The sequence below is a fragment of the Amia ocellicauda genome, chromosome 12, assembly GCF_036373705.1.
Source record: "Amia ocellicauda isolate fAmiCal2 chromosome 12, fAmiCal2.hap1, whole genome shotgun sequence".
Classification (NCBI taxonomy): domain Eukaryota; kingdom Metazoa; phylum Chordata; class Actinopteri; order Amiiformes; family Amiidae; genus Amia; species Amia ocellicauda.
In genome coordinates this window covers 26,311,108-26,333,655 of record NC_089861.1, presented here as the reverse complement: position 1 = coordinate 26,333,655, position 22,548 = coordinate 26,311,108, and the positions used below count along the sequence as shown (strand labels likewise).

The 22,548-nt window shown below is 44.3% G+C and overlaps 1 protein-coding gene across 3 annotated transcripts; it reads right to left on the bottom strand.

The window, feature by feature from the left end:
* Nucleotides 1-1,335: 1,335 nt before the first annotated feature.
* On the bottom strand, nucleotides 1,336-22,078 carry LOC136764770 (nuclear RNA export factor 1). 3 transcript variants are annotated; one of them, XM_066719081.1, is made up of 22 exons: nucleotides 22,000-22,078; nucleotides 20,731-20,787; nucleotides 19,051-19,264; nucleotides 18,827-18,959; nucleotides 18,639-18,722; nucleotides 18,360-18,464; nucleotides 18,191-18,271; nucleotides 17,889-17,958; nucleotides 17,700-17,788; nucleotides 16,794-16,901; nucleotides 8,703-8,812; nucleotides 5,726-5,762; nucleotides 5,549-5,617; nucleotides 5,385-5,440; nucleotides 5,104-5,211; nucleotides 4,952-5,010; nucleotides 4,526-4,641; nucleotides 4,354-4,396; nucleotides 2,732-2,804; nucleotides 2,447-2,629; nucleotides 1,913-1,973; nucleotides 1,336-1,816 (listed from the first exon to the last, which is right to left on the bottom strand). In XM_066719081.1, the coding sequence occupies exons 1-22, from the start codon at nucleotides 22,061-22,063 to the stop codon at nucleotides 1,781-1,783; spliced, it is 1,956 nt and encodes a 651-aa protein (XP_066575178.1). In that variant the 5' UTR covers nucleotides 22,064-22,078; the 3' UTR covers nucleotides 1,336-1,780. The 3 variants fall into 3 exon arrangements, with proteins under 3 accessions (XP_066575178.1, XP_066575179.1, XP_066575180.1); XM_066719082.1 differs by lacking the exon at nucleotides 22,000-22,078 and adding an exon at nucleotides 20,926-21,266; XM_066719083.1 differs by lacking the exons at nucleotides 20,731-20,787; nucleotides 22,000-22,078 and adding an exon at nucleotides 20,926-21,266.
* Between the last annotated feature and the right edge of the window lie 470 nt (nucleotides 22,079-22,548).

The following is a 22,548-nucleotide window of genomic DNA, read 5'->3' as shown; positions in this document are numbered from 1 at the left end:
TGGGGGCACCTTAAGAACTCAGATTATAAAAACGGAGACCAAAACCTCATAGAAAGTTTCCATCTTGAAACTGCGCCCACCTCCTGCAGGTTCACAGGAGCCAACAGCACCTGCAGAGCCGAACTGGGCCGGTTTCCATTACTCCACTGCAAAGAGAGGCGAGCGCTAACTACTGGGTTCACCTGCAGCAAGCCGACTAACAATCCTCACAGCACACAGCCCTGCAGAGCTGCACACAGCCTCAAGAGCATCCCCTTTAGAAATACAGTACTGAAGCTCAGCCAACTGAGCCAGACTAACACCAGCGGGCTTCTGAACAGCACCAGCAAAAAAAAAACTCCCGGCACAAACCATGAAACAAATTAATCTAAATCTGGAAGACAATTATAAACTACACTGGGGAAAAAAAATCGAATCAAATCAAACCATAAACTACAAGGCTATCTGACCCTAAACAAACAATTGACCCCAGCAGAATATCTGGTCAAGATAAAAATAAATAAGTAAATAAATAAATAAAAGCCAGAAATATCCTGACCAAGTACTGGCTCAGTGACCACAGCCTGGCCACAGAAACTGGATGGCCAAATAAAAGAGGCTGTGCGGTCACTGCTATTTTAAACTCCTCTCAAACCATGATAAAATCCCCATCACACTGGCAAGTAGACTGTCCCTCAGGGCATACCAAGCAGCTAAAAGTGCAGTGTGTGGACACTCTGCCTACTACACACTGATTGATAAACCTACCTGAGTACATAATTACATTAAGTCATTGGATCTCCTGTTGGAACAAAAACAACAAACACTGCAGCCCCCCAGGACTGGAATATGACACCCCCATATTATACAGTTGAAACAGTGAAAATCAATTACCATCTCACACAGAAACCACCCAGAAAACATAAAATCCAACGCAGCTTACCAATAAACATTAACAGTGCATTACACCGATCAGCAATAATATAAAAAATATATAAAAAAGCACTGAAGAACCATCTAGGACATTTTATTACTCAATTTCTTAGCAAACACCCGTATTCCTATTTTTACATTTGTACCCATTTATACAGCTGGGCATTTACTGGAGCAATCTTGGTAAAGCACCTTGCCCTGTGCTCCAGAGTCCACAGCCCTGACCACCACCCCACACTAGTGCTTACAGCAACAACAAAAAATGCAATTCATCTCAATACCAATGTCCAGAATTTTCTACCAGCGAAAGCTATCCAGCAATACACACACATCACAGGTGCTATATGTCCCACCCCTTGCTCGACAAGAGAACAACAGACAAGGAACATGTGAATGGATACACAAAGAAAAAAACTAGGGAAATTAAATTTGAATAAACTTTATTCTTTATTATAGATTTTTTTTCTCTCCAACCTTTTGTCACATGTCTAAATACAAAATAAAAACTCACATCCTCAGGATTTCTTTAAAAAAAAAAAAAAAAAATGGCATACAGAGAAACAAGCGATCCTACAGACTCCGGAAACGATGGCTACAATGCCAAGGTGCAGATGAGCAGCAGAGAAACCGTGGAGGCGTCACCGCAGTGGCATTACACACTACCGAGGGTAACAGATGCACAGAGACCCACCCATGAGGGCAGTGAGGCTTCTGTGGGAGTATCACAGCAGTCACAGTCTTGTTATATAAAGTTGTACTTTTCATTGTTGTTGAAGGGAGAGCGAGAGAGGGAGGGTCTTCATAAAGGGGATCTTCACTGCAGAGATATTCCATCCATCTCTCTCTCTTCTTCACACTCACACCCCCTTCACTTGAAAGCCACATCTGGGATCTTCCCTTGAGACTAAAGAGGAAGAGAGTGAGAGAAAAAGTGAGTAGGAGAGAGAGAGTGAAAGGAGGAGTGAGTGAAAGAAAGTGACAGTGTAAAAGAGAGACTGACCTTGAGCTGACTGAAGATCTGCGCAGCTCTGTTGAAATCCCACTCATTGTCCTGTAGACACCTGCAACACAAACACTACTGTTAACACGACTAAACACACACTATTACATATATCGACACACACTGCTGTTAACAGACACGATTTCAAATATCAATGTGGAGCACTGGTCAGTGCGGTCAGCAGTCAGTGTCCAGCAGTATGCGGTGTCAGTGGTCCCTATCCCACTGTGCTCAGTGTCCAGCAGTATGCGGTGTCAGTGGTCCCTGTCCCACTGTGCTCAGTGTCCAGCAGTACGCTGTGTCACTGGTCCCTGTCCCACTGTGCTCAGTGTCCAGCAGTACGCTGCGTCAGTGGTCCCTGTCCCACTGTGCTCAGTGTCCAGCAGTACGCTGCGTCACTGGTCCCTGTCCCACTGTGCTCAGTGTCCAGCAGTACGCTGCGTCACTGGTCCCTGTCCCACTGTGCTCAGTGTCCAGCAGTACGCTGCGTTACTGGTCCCTGTCCCACTGTGGACAGTGTCCAGCAGTACGTACTTCTGTGACCACTCCAGGTTCATGCCGGACTGCAGGGAGAAGGCGGACAGCATCTCCTGCTGCGCAGCGGTCAGCGTGGGCACGGGGCTGCTGGAAGGCGTGGGGGCCGGCGTAGCGAATGCCCGTCTGATCTCCTCTGTCGTCGCGTTCCGCACAAACAGCTCATCATTCACTATACACAGCCTGAGAGAGAGATAGAGACAGATCATCATTCACTATACACAGCCTGAGAGAGAAGGATGGAGGGATGAGAAGCAGAGATGAACAGATGGGTGGAGCTCTTACCCAGCGTTTCCTGCGGGGACAGTGATGAACACACGAGAGAACGCACGCACTGTGTCCCGAGACTTCTCATCCACTGAGAGGGAGAGGAGAGGAGAGAGAGAGAGAGAGAGAGAGAGAGAGAGAGTCAGTGCCAGTCACTGCTGGATAGAAGAGTCCTGCCATCTTCCTTCAGACGGTATAGTGCACTATAGCAGTGGTTTTCAACCCGTGTGTCGCAGCACAATGGTGTGCCGTCAGGACTCCAAGTGTGCGGTGAGATTTTTATCCCCTCAAAAATATGATGTAATTTTTTTTTGTCAACTTCATAAATCTTTTATCAAATCAAACTGATTCAAGTTGTGAAAATGTAACATCTACTGTAGGAAACGTTTCATAACTGAAATGTTTTGCTTGCCGGACTGAATGCACACCTGCGCTGAGCTGCAGTGCTATCAGTGGTACTGAAACACAATTGATTAAATGGACAGATGTCTTTTTCTTGCACTCTGCTTGTCCTGTTTTTAGGTTGGACTTCTGGATGAAATAGATTTGATAAATATTGTTCAATACGTTTGTCCTTGCCCTTTTGGTAGGCTTATTTATTTGATATTGTAACGGAGATGGAAAGGCGCACCGCCCCTCTCGATTAACATGTGGCCATCTCCCTAGGGGCTGCTGGGAGATTAGAGAAAGGACTGTAAAAAGTGCCTGTTAACGGTTATGTATTGATTATGTACTGTACCGCTGTGTACTGTTGTTGGATGTCTCCTGTTCCTGTAAGTCTTATATCTTTGGTTCCCCCACCCTGTTCATGAATAATCAGGCTCTAAATAGCCCCAGCGTTTCTCCTGCACTTTTTAGATCTTTCTACTGCTAGCGCTGCCTCTGTAAAAGCGGATGGTGCATGTGAGAAATGAAGAGCATGTTTACTGAAAACGGTGTCTGACTCCTTGAACCAGAACGGTTGGTAACAAACCAAAACCGTTAATATGAAACTGGTTAAATTAACTGTGGATATATTTTGATCATGCTCAGCTCAGGTATGCATTCAGTCTGCAAACAAAACATTACACCTGCGGAATGTTGCAACAAATCGAATAAAACAGCGAGGATAGCATGTTTGATCCATGTGCTATTGTTTCTCAACAATTGTAATGCCCTTTGTTACATTTAACCACTTAACCACTGAATTAACTTGTTATAAGATATTATGAACTGAACATATTTTGCTGTTCATTTATATTTACTGTGAGTTTTTAGTGTTTGGTCTTGGTCTGTCTGCACTAAATAAATGATTTGTATTAAGTCATTACTTAGAATGTATATTGTTAAACCATACCACTAAAAGCCACTCCTTGCACATCACACATTTGCCCTTTTAATTACTCTTCTACCAACATATTTTAACACGTGTGATAATAGCTTTAGCAACCCGTTGCCATTCAGGTAAGACAATACCTAGTAAATTTGGGTTTGTTTTCATGATAGTGTGCCACAAGGTTTTTGGTCTTGGCAAAGTGTACCGCGGCATTAAAAGGGTTGGGAACCACTGCACTATAATCCAGTCTAGTCCAATATGTTGTAGTCTAGCTCAGCAGAATTCTGTCCAGTCCCACCCCTCAGTCCAGGCCCACCCCACTCACCTTCTTTAAACACTCCACTGATGGTGAAGGACAGTAACGTGTTCTGGAAGAGAGAGACACCTGTCAGTCAATCAGCTGATCAATACAGAGATCACTGAAACACTCCCTCTCTCACACACTGTGACACCCAGAGAGAGAGACACACAGACACAGGGGGTCAGTGGTAACTCACAGTGTAGGTGTTGACGTCCACTACGAAGGAGCTGGTGTCGTGCTGCGTCTTGGGCAGCTCGTTCAGGAAGGCCACCACATTCAGGCGCGTGTGCTTCAGCAGGCGGAACCGCGTGGCTGTAGCCGGAGGGGCAGGAGGGACAGGTTAGAGGGGCGCACAGGAGTCCACCTCACTGCACACACCATTTGTACCATTCACACTATCAATAGCTTACACTGCAGCAGATCAGCTTTGCAACCCGAAATTTTACGGTGTCTATTATCTGGAATGTTGGCATATGGACACAGACACCTTGCACTTGTAATTACTGTAGATCTATTGCAGTGTATTTTGCTGGATTGGTGTGGTTGATATTGTTGCAGTGTGTATGAGTATGTGTGTTCAGTGTCTGTGCTCTTTCTGTGTTCCAGCACAAATCACACTCACTGGGGTCTTTCAGCTTCTTGATGTTGCGACTGTCCTTATGGTAATCTCCCAAACTGCACCTGTACAAAAGAGAGGGAGGGTCAGCACTGTCACACACTGACCACAGTGAACTGACACAGAGTGTGTGTGTATGTGACTCTCTCTTGTGGTACCTGGAGGGGTTCTGTAAGGAGAAGGGGATGCTGAGGGAGAAGGAGGCCCCATCGTGATAGGCATCTAGAAGCGGCTGTCTGTCCCCTGAGTCGTACACATTGTAGTACCTGACAGACAGACAGACATACATATTAACACACTGCAATAGCAGATAGACACAGTAACACACTGACACCAGACAGACGGACACAGTAACACACTGACACCAGACAGAGGGAGGACATTCATATGAAAACCAACAAAAACAGCTACACAAACACTATCTGACTGAGACACTCACTGCTGCAGGAAGCGCAGAATCACACTCTTAATCTCCTCCGAACCAAAATAACTGCCCTGCAGAGAAACAAAGGGGGGGGTGGGTGTTAGGCAAACCTGTCCTCACTTGGGGACATCAGCTGTGATCTTTATAGGGGGCATGGATGAGGGGGGGCTGTCACTCACCTTGCAGGCCGGGAGTGTGGTTGGGGCTTCAACATCAAACGCTATCGGTCTGGGAAGGATATGACCATCCTGACAGAGACAGAGATGTTATGCGATTCAGTGTGCATGTGTATTGTATGTGTGCGTGTGGTTGTATGTGTTTGAGTCTCAGAGGGTGCATGTGACTGAGTATCTTACCAGTCTGAGCAGTCGGGGGAACCTCTCTCTGATGGCGCTGTCAGACAGTGAAACAGAGGAGAGCAGCGTGACTACACAACCACAGAGCAACAACCTCACACTCTCACAATCACTCTCTCACTCTCTATCTCTCTCTCTCACACACACACACACACAATCATTATTATTGTCAACAGCATTAAACTCAATGGCTCTACACAGTGGAAACTCTCAGAGCAGCACAGCTTCTCCCAGCCCTCCTCGCTCCATCTCTCCCCCCAGTCTTTCTTTCTGACTCTCTCTTTCTCCATCTCTAACTCTGAGCATCTCAGCAGCGCTGGGCTGTGCTGTGCTGCACTGGACAGTGATGGACTGGACTGGACTGAGCTGGACACCCCCTCTCTGTGAGGCAGGGTGTTCTATATGCAGACAACGCAGCAGCTCCCCCACCACCCCTTCGCCCCCAGAGCAGCAGACTCACCCGAGCCCAGGAGCACCGCCAGAGGGCTGTCGGACTTTTTGTACCTTCGTTTCAAAGGTGTATAATTACGATGCGTTCAAAAGATCACTGCTTCCCATTATAAACGGTTCTGTCTCTGCAGTCCAGGGCTGGAAACGATGCTGTAGATACACCCCCATCCCGGAACCCTCACAAGCAGTCTACTTACCTGGCTGTTACTCACCTTCCCCCACCAAGGCAGACACACACTACCCACGGCCTGAGAGATGGGGGGGGGGGATACAACATAACACGACACGACACAACCCAACCCAACACACAGCTTACATACAGCACTCTCACAGCAATGCCGGTGGGGGGGGGGTTGGTAGTTCAACAACTGACAACAGTTACAGCTCCTCCTTATCGGGGACTTACTGCATGTCCTGCACTGCGTGTGCCCCTACTGGGCATTACCTAGTGTGTGTGTGTGTGTGTGTGTGTGTGTGTGTGTGTGTATGTGTGTGTGTGCGAGAGCGTGCGTGTGCGTGTGTGTGTGTTGCTGTCTCAGTGCGTTTACATGTCTGTCCGTCTCTCTTGCCTCCTGTGCTCTGTGTCTCTGTGCTCAACTCTCAGCGCATCAGCACTGCAGAGTTTATAACTGACTCAGTGGGTTTAGTTTCTCACACAGCGCTTGCAGTCAGAGCGGGCCGGCCGGGGGAACTGGGCCAGTACTGAGGCTCTCACAGACAGGACCGAGTGCCATAGAAACTACACAACACAAAGCAAAATCCATTCAATAAAGGAGTTCTGAGCCCAGCGAGGGAACTCAGTCGTATGGAGTCAGTTGTGGATCCAGTCAGTATTATGAGGCTCAGTGCTGTGGGGGGGTCAGCACAGTGAGTCAGAGAGAGGCGATGGAGGGGCCCTTGTGGGTCTTCCCTCTTGGAACTGAAGCTGATAAAGGAGCCAGAACAGCAGCCAGAGCAACACTGACCGACTGGAGGAGGAGAAGGGCCAGGGACTGCTGCCCCTGCATACACCTCTCATCACCCTCAAAAAAAAAAAAAAAAGAAAAAAAGTTGTTTCAGGGGTTCCAGGCGTTTGGAGGTAAATATGAAGAAATAGATGATGGATTCAGTCTTCTCTCTCTCTCGCAGGTCAGTGACCCAATAGGGGAGTCTACAGAGGGACATCTGACTCGCTTCCTCTCCCTCCACCACCCACTCTCTCTCTCTGTGTGTTGTGTCCAGGCCCGGTGCGCGGCTGTGCCTGTCTTAGGTTGTCCCAGAGACTCGGGTGTGAGCCTTGAAGGATCTTACCCGTCATTGGCTAGCCAGCCCTCCTCACCGGCCAATCGCATCACTTCCCATCGCAGGTGGAGGGAGGGAGAGGGAAATGTGGGAGGAAGGGAGTTTAAATTAAAAAAAAAAAAAAATTAAAAATAAGAGTCAGTCTGCAAGGTCGATGACGTGGAGGTTTTCAGATTTCAAAAACTAACTAAATGAAAGCAAAAAATGTACCAATGTTTCCTTGAACACGAAACAGTCCTGTCTGAAGAGCTCAGCTCCGCCCCCAGCCTCACTGAGTTTGCACACGAGCAGCTCAGACACAGGTGCGTTACACTGACTTACTGTTCTGTGTGTTGTTGTACAGAGCAGTGTAGTGCAGTACAGTACAGTGTGTTGTTGTACAGGGCAGTGCAGTACAGTGTTTGAGTGTTGTACAGTTGTACATATGCAGTACAGTTGTGTACTACAGTGTTTGTGTTGCAAAGTTGTGTAGTGTGTGTGTTACACTGACTTACTGTTCAGTGTGTGTGTTGTAGAGTAGTGCAGTGCAGTACAGTTTAGTGTGTGTGGTACTGGGCAGTGCAGTACAGTGTGTGTGTTGTACAGTTGTGTAGGGTATGGGCAGCCCTACACTTCATTTTGTGAGGTGTCTTGTGCGGTGCTGTGTGTTGTGGTGCTGGGCTGGGCTGTGAGACAGTGTGGAGGGCTGTAACGTTGTGTGGTTGTACAGTGTGTGTTCTCAGGACAGAGTGCCCCCCCCAACTGTGCGAACCTGATCTGCGATCAAAACATTTAACTTTTAAACTGATTTACTTTTGAAGTCTGTTTCAGAGCAGACCTGGGATCCCGGAGGAACTCCGACACTGCACACGCAACGCACCAAGACACGTCTCAGTGACGCACCTCACCTCCCCCTCCTGAACCACATGCGTCTCTCCTTCCTGCTCTCTCAACTCTCCCTGTTCCCCCCTCCTCCTCTCTCACATCCCCTTCTTTCTCCCCTCGACTCTTCCACCTCTCTCTTGTACACAGAGCACACCCACACTCACCCCCCTCACATCACCTGGGAAGCGGGGGGCACAGCAGAGAGTGGGTACTCTCAAACAATCTCAATCTCGAGAAGTATTAACGAGCAGTGGGGTCACAGTGTGGAGCATGAAGCTCCCGACACCAGCTCTCCTGCTGCTTCACCACTCCTGCATTCCCTCAATTCTCTCTCTCTTTCTCTCTCTGTGTCTCTCTCCCCCTCCCTCCACGGCGCTCTGACCTGATATAGGACGGCTGGTCTTTGAAGTGGTCGCACAGGGGATTGTGCTCCAGCCACAGCTCCTCCAGCTTGAAGCCCTTCACCTTGTCCAGATCCCTCTCTGACTTCAACTGGACACGGGGACAGACAGGAGAGAGAGGGGCAGTATGTAGTCAGTGGGCTGGTGTGGACAGGGGTAGAATGGGGGTGGACAGGGGCAGTGCTGGTGTGGAGCTCTTACCAGGGTTCATAAAGCATTTCAAAATTCAAATTCAAGCACTATCAAGGTGCACTGTCAAAGCTTTTCCAGCACCTCACAGCTTTGGTAAACTAAACCTTCTCATCTAAAATGCACACTTTTCTGCACTGAACTAAGCACATACAATTATAATTTCTCCACAATAGATTAGATGTTATTGTACTGTAACACCCAAAAAGTTTCATGAGAGCCTTCATGTAGGCATGGTGTTATATTACCTGGCTTAGGCCAATAAAAATCAATGACGCAATCAGTCAAAATCACGAACAACAGTACACAGTAACTTATGATTCAATTAAATCTTTAGCAACTTGTTTTAAACATGCAAACATAAAAAGCAACACTTCTTTAGTGTACTTTCATGTACATTCACCGTGCAAATGTAAAATAGTGCATAAGGTATAAAACTCAAAATTGTCAAAACATTGTTTAGTCTCTTCAAAACAACCAAGTACAAGTTCCTATAAGGTCTAAGTTGTGGAATCTCCCTCAGCTATAAATAATTTGCATTAGTATCTTCTGGTCTCTGCTATTTTGAATTTAATTACACATTATATTACTTAAAAACAAATATAAAACCATCAATAAGTCCACATAACAGCAACAAATTAAGCAAAACATTTTTCATTCCACTCTGCAAGGATTTCCACACTGAAGCATTACTGAAAACTGTCACTCCTCCTGCCCCCTCCTCAATCCAAATTATATTTTGTAAAAACTTTATACTGGACAAATTATTTTGTTTTGCTGGGGTGAAAAAGAAAGCCTCATTTTAGAAACTTTGTTTGGTGGTTTTATTTTGTTTTGCCTTGTGTCAGCGCTGAATTACACTTCCTCCTCGCAGGTCTCAGAGTATTAGTCTTGGTCTCATTGTTGCGGTTGTTCTACCGGTATGTTTAATGATGTGCAGGTCTGAAAAAAAACGTATTCTATCTATTTATCATTCTACTACTTTTATCATAATCAATAAATGTTTATTATGTCTAATTTACAGTGATACACATAAAGACACATAAGCACAATTATACTATATGCTTGTAGAAACACCATACACTTCCCAAATCTATTTTATTGTTCAAACAGTAGAATTACACAAATAGAAAATAAAAGATTTCTCGTGGCGATTAGCACAGCTATCGCCACCAACTTATTAATCTTAAAACCTGACTAAGCAGAAGAGACCTGTTTTTTAAAACTAGTACGAGCAATATGCTATTATCGTTGCATCCCTACTAATATTAAAATTGAGCCGACAGCGATATCCATATAACAAGATCGTCCGATACCAATATTTTCCTATTATGTATTTACCTATAGAATGAGAGCAGGTGGGGGGACAATGACATCAAAAAGCACTTGTGTTTATAGGTTTTTTTTTGTTTGTTTTTTTACATTCAAGCATTTGATGGGACAGGCATCTTTTCTTTTTTTTTGGTATGGGCAGATGTACTTCATTTATATAAATATTTAGAGTTTATTTAAATTAGAGATCTCTAAATTCATTTCAGATATCATTGATTTTAAGATATCTTCAAATGCACTTTAAAATATCTCCAATTAATTTAGAGATCTTCAAAACATTTACAGATTTCTGAAATTAGAGATTTAATTAATTTAAAGATCTCTAAATATTTAAAGATATCTTAAATATAAAGATCTGTAAATATGCAAATATTGAAAAATATCTTGAAATGCAATTGAAGATCTCTAAATAACTTGGCTTGCCATATTTTCATAGCAATGGACTAGCAGCATCGTCGTTGCTAGCACTGACCTCACATTCTCTGCACAGCTGCCCTGACTGCAGCAAATATCCAGGCAACTACTGTTGAGAGTATGGCTTAAAATTTGGAGGTCATCTTGACAGATCAGAAACAATAAAATGCATTGAGGATCCATCTCAGCTTTGTCGCAAAAATCTCACAACGGTCTATTTCAATGCATATAAAAGCATATATACTATAAAACTTCCAATACTCGCTGGGTCTCAAATACCAGCCCGTCTCCAGTAGTCGCTGGGATGATTTGCATAAATCTTATAAACAAAAGCCGGTCTCTGAACGCCGGGTTACACATCTTTCTTGTTTTCAGTAAATTTATATACCGTATATTAATTAAAAAAAACACCATCACATGTGTTTTCATTATTTTCTCACACACGTGATATATATCTAATATATTACATTATATATATATATATATATATATTGCTTATTGTTAATTGAATTGTTAATTGTAGTGATTGAACTAACTGTCAATTGCAACACAATGCATTAATGAAGTATAATGTTGATGGTTTGGTTTAATCTGCAGGGGTGCTCAATCCTGGTCCTGGAGAGCCCCTACCCAGCAGGGTTTAAAGGTCACCCTTGTATCACCGATTTATAAACACCTGGAAGTATTTAATTCTGATAAATGAAGCAGGAGGTGTGGTAAATTCAGTCCTTTAGAAACCATAGGAGACATTATCTGAATACCTACAGCCTCCTGCCGGAAGAATTCCCTCGGAAAGACTTTCTTAATCGATTAATAACTCACATGTGTTCCCAGTATTAACACATTGGCGATTTAGGGTGACCTATAAGAGGAAGTGGATTGGGGCTCTCCAGGACCAGGATTGAGCACCCCTGGTTTAAAGTGTATTTCCACAGTTTTGTTGAAGTGCTTCGTGTTTATTTAGCGTGAATTCAAAGTATATCGATCGCGATTTGTTTGCATCTTTGGAAAGCAAATAAAAAAAATAAAAAAATAAAAGCCTGCCGTATTAGCCTACTTCTACAACGAAGCAATGTTTCCAGGCTCTTCGTAGCATGCATGAGTCCGTGATGTCTTTATTTATGAATGTTTAATACAAATGCCGGTCTCCAATTGATGCTGGGGCTTCTTGCAGTTATTTGGAAGGGGCGTTTAATTTAAGTTTCACGATTTGTGCTTGTGTGATATATATTACACACACACACACACACATATATACACACTGATCAGCCATAACATTATGACCACCTGCCTAATATTGCGTAGGTCCCACTTTTGCAGCCAAAACAGCCCTGACCGTCAAGGCATGGACTCCACTAGACCTCTGAAGGTGTGCTGTGGTATCTGGCACCAAGACGTCAGCAGCAGATCCTTTAAGTCCTGTAAGTTGCGAGGTGGGTATTCTGTGGTATTCTATTCTGGGGAATTTGGAGGCCAAGTCAACACCTTGAACTTGTGATTCATCAGACCAGGCCACCTTCTTCCATTGCTCCGTGGTCCAGTTCTGATGCTCACGTGCCCATTGTAGGTGCTTTCGGCAGTGGACAGGGGTCAGCATGGGCACCCTGACTGGTCTGCGGCTACGCAGCCCCATACGCAACAAACTGCGATGCACTGTGTGTTCTGACACCTTCGCTCCCCACGTGCATCAATGAGCCTTGGCCGCCCATGACCCTGTCACCGGTTCACTGCTTTTCCTTCCTTGGACCACTTTTGATAGGTACTGACCACTGCAGACCAGGAACACCCCACAAGAGCTGAAGTTTTGGAGATGCTCTGACCCAGTCATCTAGCCATCACTTGTCAAATTTTTCCTGCTTCTAACACGCCAACTTTGAGGACAAAATGTTCACTTGCTGCCTAATAGATCCCACCCACTGACAGGTGCCATGATAACGAGATTATCAGTGTTATTCACTTCACCTGTCAGTGGTCATAATGTTATGGCTGATCGGTGTACATACACACTACCGTTCAAAAGTTTGGAGTCAGAAAAGCATTTTTTTTTTTTTGTCCATTAAAATAACAACAAATTGATCAGAAATACAGTGTAGACACTTAATATTGTAAATGACTCTTGTAGCTGGAAACGGCTGATTTGTAATGGAATATCTACATAGGTGTACAGAGGCCCATTATCAGCAACCATCAGTCCTGTGTTCCAATGGCACGTTGTGTGTACTAATCCACGTTTATCATTCACACAACAGCGCAAACTGGCTCTAACCAGAATAGAAAGAGGAGTGGGAGCCCCCGGTGCACAACTGAGCAAGAGGACAAATACATTAGAGTGTCTAGTTGGAGAAACAGACGTCTCAACTGGCAGCTTCATTAAATAGTCCCCGCAAAACACCAGTCTCAACATCAACAGTGAAGAGGCGACTCCGGGATGCTGGCCTTCTAGGCAGAGTTGCAAAGAAAAAGCCATATCTCAGACTGGCCAATAAAAAGAAAAGATTAAGATGGGCAAAAGAACACAGACACTGGACAGAGGAAAAAAAGTGTTATGCACAGAAGAATCTAAGTTTGAGGTGTTTGGATCACAAAGAAGAACATTCATGAGATGCAGACCAAAAGAAAAGATGCTGTAGGAGTGCTAGACACCATCTGTCAAGCATGGTGGAGGCAATGTGATGGTCTGGGGGTGCTTTGGTGGTGGTAAAGTGGGAGATGTGTACAGGGTAAAAGTAATCTTGAAGAGGGAAGGCTATCACTCAATTTTGCAATGCCATGCCATACCCTGTGGACGGCGCTTGATTGGAGACAAATTTCCTCCTACAACAGGATAATGACCCAAAGCACAGCTCCAAACTATGCCAGAACTATCTAGGGAAGAAGCAGTCAGCTGGTATTCTGTGGCCAGCACAGTCACCGGATCTCAACCCTATTGAGCTGTTGTGGGAGCAGCTTGACCGTATGGTATGTAAGAAGTGCCCATCAAGCCAATTCAACATGTGGGAGGTGCTTCAGGAAGCATGGGGTGAAATCTCTTCAGATTACCTCAACCAACTGACAACTAGAATGCCAAAGGTCTGCAAGGCTGTAATTGCTGCAAATGGAGGATTCTTTGATGAAAGCAAAGTTTGAAGGGCACACTTATTTAAATTGAAACTCATTATCCTTGTCAATTACTATATTTCCTATTCATTTTGCTATAGTTCCATTTCATGTATGTTTCCATGGAAAACAATTAAATTTCGAAGGACACACACACACCCATATACAGCTCTGAAAAAAATTGAGACCACTGCAAAATTATCAGTTTCTCTGGTTTTACCATTACAATTTACATTTTTGTTTTATTCTATAAACTACTGACAACATTTCTCCCAAATTCCAAATAAAAATATGAATGGAATGGAATGGCTGCCATACACATAGAGATGTTGATAAGAAACATTTGCAGTGGTTTCTTCACTTTTTCCACAGCTGTATATATACACACAAACATATACATACATACACATATAGCCTATTTGAAAAAGGTCCACTCAGCCAGCACTCTCACGAAACCATGCACATTCAAAGCGTGTATAAACAAAGTGTCGGCACTTAATTACCGCATCGCAGTTCGTGCACGTCATTAATATTTTGTTAAAGGCATACGAGTAGAACAAATTGGATACTTTTTTAGACACAATAAAAGCAGCACCATCAGTCAGAAATATCGGCCACATTAATGCAATCAGCCGATATAGTATTTATTTTGCCATATCAGCCCGATACTGATCGGTGCATCCCGAATTCTTAGGTTTCTTTTCTCTGTAATAATATCATATTGCGAGATTACCCATGCACAAGAACTACAAATGGTCTTGACTATTAACTTTTTTCTTTCATGGCAGCAATAAGGGTTGCAGTGCCTTGCGAAAGTATTCATCCCCTTGGCATGTTTCCTATTTTGCTGCCTTAGAACCTGGAATTAAAATTGATTATTTGTGGGGGGTTGTATCATTTGATTTACACAACATGCCTACCATTTTGAAGATACAACATTTTTTTTGTGTGAAACAAACAAGAAATAAGAAAAGAAAAAAACAGAAAACTTGAGCATGCATAACTATTCACCCCCCCCCCCTCCCGCCTACCAAGTCAATACTTTGTAGAGCCACCTTTTGCAGTCCAAGTCTCTTGGAGTACGTCTCTATAAGCTTGGCACATCTAGCCACTGGGATTTTTGCCCATTCTTCAAGGCAAAACTGCTCCAGCTCCTTCAAGTTGGATGGGTTCCGCTGGTGTACAGCAATCTTTAAGTCATACCACAGATTCTCAATTGGATTTCACTTATGTTGTAAGTCGCCCTGGATAAGGGCGTCTGCCAATAAATACAAATAATAATAATAATAATAATAATTGAGGTCTGGGCTTTGACTAGGCCATTCCAAGACATTTAAAATGTTTCCCCTTAAACCACTCAAGTGTTGCTTTAGCACTATGCTTAGGGTCATTGTCCTGCTGGAAGGTGAACCTCTGTCCCAGTCTCAAATCTCTGGAAGACTGAAACAGGTTTCCCTCAAGAATTCCCCCGCATTTAACGCCATATATCATTCCTTCAATTCTGACCAGTTTTTCCATCGGCAGGGACTGGGAAACATCCCCAAAGGACGATGCTGCCACCACGCTTCATTGTGTGGATAGTGTTCTCTGGGTGACGAGAGGTGTTGAGTTTACGCCAGACGTAGCGTTTTTCTTGATGGCCAAAAAGCTCAATTTTAGTCTCATCTGATCAGAGTACCTTCTTCCATATGTTTGGGGAGTCTCCCACATGCCTTTTGGCGAACAGCAAACATGTTTGCTTATTTGTTTTCTTTAAGCAATGGCTTTTCTCTGGGCACTCTTCCATAAAGCCCAGCTCTGTGGAGTGTACGTCTTAAAGTGGCCCTAGATACTCCATCTCCACTGTGGAGCTTTGCAGCTCCTTCAGGGTTATGTTTGGTCTCTCTGTTGCCTCTCTGATTAATGCCCTCCTTGCCTGGTCCGTGAGTTTTGGTAGGCGGCCCTCTCTTGGCAGGTTTGTTGTGGTGCCATATTATTTCCATTTTTTTAATAATTAATTTAATGGTGCTCTGTGGGATATTCAAAGTTTCAGATATTTTTTTTATAACCCAACCCTGATCTGTACTTCTCCACAAGTTTGTCCCTGACCTGTTTGGAGAGCGCCTAGGTCTTCATGGTGCTACTTGCTTACTGGTGCCCCTTGCTCAGTGGTGTTGCAGACTCTGGGGCCTTTAAGAATAAGTGTATATATACTGAGATCATGTGACAGATCATGTGATACTCAGATTGCACACAGGTGGACTTTAAGTAATTATGTGACTTCTGAAGGTAATTGGTTGCACCAGATCTTATTTAGAGGCTTCATAGCAAAGGGGTGAATACATATGCACGCACCACTTTTCTGTTTTTTTTATTTTTTTTAAAGTTATTTTTTTCAGTTCACTTCACCAATTTGGACTATTTTGTGTATGTCCATTACATAAAATACAAATACAAATCCATTTACATTACAGGTTGTAATGCAACAGTACAGGAAAAATGCCAAGGGGGTGAATACTTTCGCAAGGCACTGTAAATCAAGACTTATATCAAATAGTTATGTTGAATAACCTAATAATTGTAGACCAGAACAATACATGAGTAGGCTAACCTACAACACTTGAAAAATACAAACACTAGCCCCATCTGTAATCACCTCACAATGTTAAGTGCAGCGGTCACAGGTGGGGCTACATAAACACCTTTTTAACAAAAGTGACTCCACTCTTCATATTGTTTTTATTCGACGGACTGTCTATACCTAAATGTTACACTTTTCAAAAATGTAATTAGGCTTCTTTGTCATTGTTACATCTAAAACAAACCGACAAATCAAACCGTAGTCAAATTGGCCACGGCGTAAAGCAATCAACTGCCTCTCCCCAACTACTGGTTATATGCCAAAGTTAATTACACATAATCATATTACCGATTTAGTATTAAAATAATTAGCAAATTTAGCTAAATTAACAAAATTCAAGAACTTTCACAACCTTGAAAATACCACATTAAAATTCAAGCAATTAGAAGGATTTCAAGCACCTCTACAAACCGTCTCTCACCTCGTTGTTGGAGAGGTTGAGGATCTTCAGGTTGGGCACTTTGCTCACCAGCTCAGAGACTTCATCCAGTTTGTAGAGTCTGTTGTTGCCAAGGTTCAGAGAGAGGAGCTGGTGGGTAGAGAGAAGGAATTTAGATGAATATGCCCCTGTCCTTATCAGAGGTTTACTGCTTCTCCTCCGAGTAAAGGACAAAACCACAACACCCCCCCACCCATTATGAATGTGAATGCCAGTATGATGTTGTGCCATGGGATGGATTTTGTCATATCTTGGATATTATGATAGACTAATAAATTGATAAAAAGTGTTTAGGTCTATACTGTTTTGTTCAAAACTCGAGTGATACAGTAATAATTAAAACAAAAAAATGCTTTTACTATAAATAAACTTTAGCAATGTAAAAAAAAAAAAAAAAAAAAAAAAAAAATGAAGCATGTGACCATAATTAACGCCGTCCCGAAGTGTCCATTTGTAGCTTCGAAGGTTAGGAACACATTACCAAACAAAGGTTCAAAGCTTCAATGGTGCTAATTTTCGTAACTTTATCGATGATGTAACATTCACTACTATTCTATAGATTTCAATGAAAAGCCTACTTTTTTTCACCATATATATAAATAGCGAATCGGAGTTATCCCCTTGATGAATATACCCCGATGTGGAATAGTTATACCCCCTGATGTTACATCGTTATGGTCTAGACAATGGGAAATAGTGATAATTTCAGTTCATATCACCCACCCCTACAAAACATCCAAATACATTATGATTGTATGTATGTATGTATGTATGTATGTATGTATGTATGTATGTATCTCTCTCTCTTGGTCGGTCGGTGCTGTGGTAAACAATCTTAGTTCTACATGTGATTTACTCCCCAGTGGCTGGCTGGCTGCTAAGGGTTACCTCTGGGACGTTCTCCTCAATGATCTTATTGATGGCCTGCATGCAGCTCCTCCTGTTCAGAATCACCTCAATAGTCTGAGACACCAGGTCTGAGTGAGAGACGGGGGGGTGGTTAGAATGGTGACTGTAAGAGTAACACTGTGAGAGAGTGTCAGAGTCATAGAGTGGGCAGTGAGGGTGTGTGTTTACCTGGGTCAGTGCGAATGCTGTTGAGGTCCAGAGCTTGCTGGGAGGCATCAAAACGCTTACTCATACATTGCTGGAGAGAGAGAGAGTGAGGGAGGGAGGGGAGTCAGTTCTCAGAGTCCGTCACGGTGTGCAAACCGCTGCCTGTATGTCTGTCTGTGTTATCTATGGTGCTGGTAATGGATGGTAAAGTAACACTGCACACTCCTGCTGCCTGTTAATTTGAAACAGTGTTTGGGGAAGTCAGACACTTCTAGTGTGATATGGCATTGTATGCTCTGGTGTACATTGTCTGTCTGTCTGACCTTGAGGTGTTCCAGGTCCTCCGGCTTCAGTTCGTTCAGCACGCTGGCAGGCGGGGGGGCGGGGTGCATGATGACTGACACCTGTGAGGAGGAGCAACAGAGCGGTCACACCCCTGAGCTGATTAACCCTTTCAAACTGTTAGAGACAGAGAGAGACAGCTCTGCTCACCTTGTACCCCTCAGTGTCAGTGATTTTTCGTGACACTTTGCACAGCGCATTGGCTGTAGTGGCGTCCTCCACATAGAACATCACTTTGTTCCCTTCGCAGTGATACTGGAGAGAGAGAGAGGTCAGTACACAGTCCCTCACATGGAGAACAGTTGTATTCATCGCTGTAAAGCTGCCTCCTCCTCTGTCACATGGTGCAGACGTCAGTTTCAGTCACTGTGAGTTGCTGTGCTGTCCTGGGTCACAGATAAAAACACAGATACAGAGAGCGGGACGCACCTGTACTGGAGTGAAGGGCACGGTGCACAGGCCCTGCAGGGCGGTCAGGAGCCATGTCTTGTCGTACTTCTTCCCATAAGGGATCTGGAGCCGGAGAGAACAGCACAGTCACCACAGAAACACAGTGTAAACAGCAACACACTGTACACAGAGTCGCACAATAACTTACACTGCTCTGCTCTACTCACCGTCATTTTGAACCAGCTCTTTCGGGGGGGCCCGCCTCTGCCAGGGCGGTGCCCCCCTGCGTTGCCACCGCCTCCCCGGTCACGGTCGTAGTGATTGTCACCCCGGCGATTCGGCCTCCCACCGTAAGGTGTACTGAGAGGAGAGAGAGATGGTCACACAAGTCTCACAGTGGAGCTCAAAGACAGCCACAGCGGGTTACAGAGACAGTCGCACAGTCACTCACAATCTCCTCTGGTGGGCACCGCTGTCCTGGCCACTGTCGTTCATGTCAACATCTCCGTCGTCGTCCTCCAGCCTGGCCCTGGGCACCGGCCCCCCTCCGCCCCCCCGGTGCCTCTGCCGGCCGCCAGCCTGCTGCTCGCTGTACATGCGCCCCCGGAACGGACCACGGCCCTTCCTGTTGCGGAACGTGGGGCCACCCACACGGTCATCGTGCTCTGGAGAGAGACAGAGAGACTGAGTCACAATAATGTGTAACGGAGGGGCTTTCAATATCTACCACATACATTACAGCCCTGGAATAAAAATGCAGCCCTGTCTCTCTATCATTCCTGCCATGTGATGCCTGGGACCAATTTTCCCTCATATCTGAGGGCTTAATGTTTTACAGCCACCAACCAACCTGGGAATCGATCAGGCTGACACTTCAGACAGACTCTTACTGTCCAGATTATTATTATAATCATTATTATTGTAATAATACCATGTAAGATCCTTCCATCAGCTATATAATATGATTTTTTTTTGCAGACTCCCATATCCAGGACAATTTATAGTTTAAACCAGGGGTTCCCTGGATATAGGGCCAAATTCCCGAGGTTGCATGGGATGGGAGTCCGCAATAAAAAAAAAAATCCCAACAAATTACATGCGCAATTTGTAACAGAAGATGCCATAAAGTGTATAAATATTGTAAAGCTTCAGAAAAGAGCTGATTGAAGGTTGGCTTTGGGGGGGGGGTATACAGTTACACAAATCAATAAAAAACACAACTGAAGTGAAATATGAAACAAAGTGAACCTCCCCACATACAAATAATCCACAATACGAGTGCTGCAGAGGACTGTAAACATATCAGTGTTTATGATGTCCGTGTGGCAGATTGGGCCCCTCTGATAAGTGTCACAGTGTGAGGGGGGGATTAAGTTTCATTTAGATTTAACAGTGACAAAGAAAACAGAGAGAGAGAGAGAGAGAGAGAGAGAGAGAGAGAGAGAGAGAAAGGGAGAGGGGGAAGGTGGGAAGGAGGAACAGAAGAAGACAAGGATGGGGGGGGCAAGCGAAGAAATTCCCCAGACCATTAACGGCAACAACAAAAAACATGTAAATTCACAACAGAGCTGCACAGAACTTTCACTACACTGTGAAGACTGCGAGAAGAAATCAAGACACCAACACTCACAGCAGGGAGGAGGAGGAGACAGGGGGAAACCGAAGTCACCCTTTCATTTAACAACGACAAAGACAACAAAGAGAGGGAGAGAGAAACAGAGGGAGGAGGAGGAAGAGAGGTTCAAGGGACAGCTGAAATTCCCCTGACCATTAGCAGCAGCAAAACAAAGGACCTTATAAATACACAACAGAGCAACATGCATTTTTTACTGCCCGAGAAGAAATCAAGACACACACTCCTTCTCGAACCACACATTTAAAAGTGGCTTTATCTTAAACACTTTTCTCTCCCTCTGTTCATTCACACAGTCTCGTTATGTCTTACACATGCAGTTTGTACACACCTTTATGACAAACTCAATAGTGTGGGACTGGTGAGATGCTCTCTAAGTAAGCATTCAAAATTCTAACCATATAACCATCCAACTATAAAATCTGTCATCTCTCCTCTCTCACTCACACTCCTCAATCCCCCCCTTTCCCTCATACTCTCTGTCCGGGGGTGCTTTACCTCTCAGCGGCCCGACCTCTCGCCTCACCTCCCTCCTGCAGAAAGGACTTCCATTATCTACGGCAAAACAGAATCTCCATTTTACAAGTGGGGGGGTGGTGGTGGCGTCTGCCCGTCTGCCTGCCTGCCTGCCTGCCTGCCTGCCTCGCCAGGAACCCACCCTGTGCCCCACCTCTCTCTTCTCGTTTCACTTACCATTGTAGTAGCGGCCTTCGTCTGGCATCGCCATCTCACAGGACCCCTACACTCCCAATTTAAAGCTCCAGTCCTAGCTGGCCTTGCAGGTCGCAGTACTAATGGTAAACAACCGAAATGACGACGGGAGAGAGCAGCTTGCGTGGGGGCGGGGGGTTAATATACTCCAGCAGGCTCTGGTCGGATTTTGTTTTTTGTATTTCGTGCTGTTGTTGTTAGGCTTCCGTCTCTCTTGTTACTAACGTGTCGCTCCTGCGTCCTAAGAAAAACCCGGATTATTTTCTCTTTCTGCGAGACAAACAGGCGCTTGCCCGACTGAGGCTGCGCAGCAGTTCACTCTAAACACCCGCCCTCCCACTTCCGCCATCGCACTTCCTGTGTGCAGGGACGAAGCGGCAGCAGATCCGCCACGACAAAATGATCACATTGTGTTTGTAGTGATTACTGCACAAGTCGTGGGAATTGCAGGCGACTGACTTTTCCTTTTATCTTATTTTTTGTTATGCAGCCTACACTTAAGTTTAAATTATAACTGACCCGTTTTATAATACTTTTGTACCAAATATATAGATATGCACACACTGTAGCCTATGTAGTTGCCACAAAAAAGCGCCAATGCACAATTGCCTGCCTGTTTAGTCAGTGTAGCTCCACCATCAGCGCACCTGGCCTCGCTTATCTGTCAGGATTTGCCAGAGTGGTGTGTTATTTTATCCCCAAAATACAATCTTGAAACAATTTTTTTTAACCTGTACGTTGTTCCTGTTGAAAATGTTTCTTACACTATTTACTACTTCAAAGAAAACAGCACCAGTAAGATGAGTTCAAGCCGGTGCAATGCAAATGCAAATGAAGGGTATATATATATATATATATATATATATATATATATATACACACACACACACACAAATCTACACAACATATATATATATATATATATATATATATATATATACTATATACTATTTAAATTTCGTAAATAAAACTTTAAAATGGTGTTATTAAAAAAATTACAACGTTTAATAAAATGTAGAACATTTTAAAATCGTAAACGTCGACATTTAAAGTTACCTGATTCGAGGTCTGTGTGAGCGACCACGGCCAAGTTTTCGTACCACCTCCGCAAGAATGGCATCTTGCTCGCACTTCACGCACTGTGGTTATCGATATGTTTGTTGTTTCGGGGGACAATAAAGGCAATAATAATTATTTTTGAATATTTGTCAATCCGTCTCCAACCGCAGACCGTTACTTCCGGACCCCCTGCTGGTCCAACCCGTGCGGCGAGCGACAACACGGCGCATGTTTGCGCATGCGTGGCTGCTGGACCGGCGCTGTAGCAGTTTGAGTTAAAACTTAAAACTGCCGCTCAGTTGACAATTTGTATATAATTTTCGTTAGCATAGCAAAGCAATAGAGCACCGGCCCTGGATCTTGTAGCAACCACTTCCTCATGATTATTACGATCATGTATTATTTTGTCAGTAATGTTACAGGCGGCGTGTCGTTGGAAAGGTGTGCTTGCATAAACGGTTTCACAGTAAATAGCGCTTACAATCACTTACTTTATAACAATCCCCCCCTTCCCCTCACAACGTAAAATGGCCGGCAGCAGGGGAT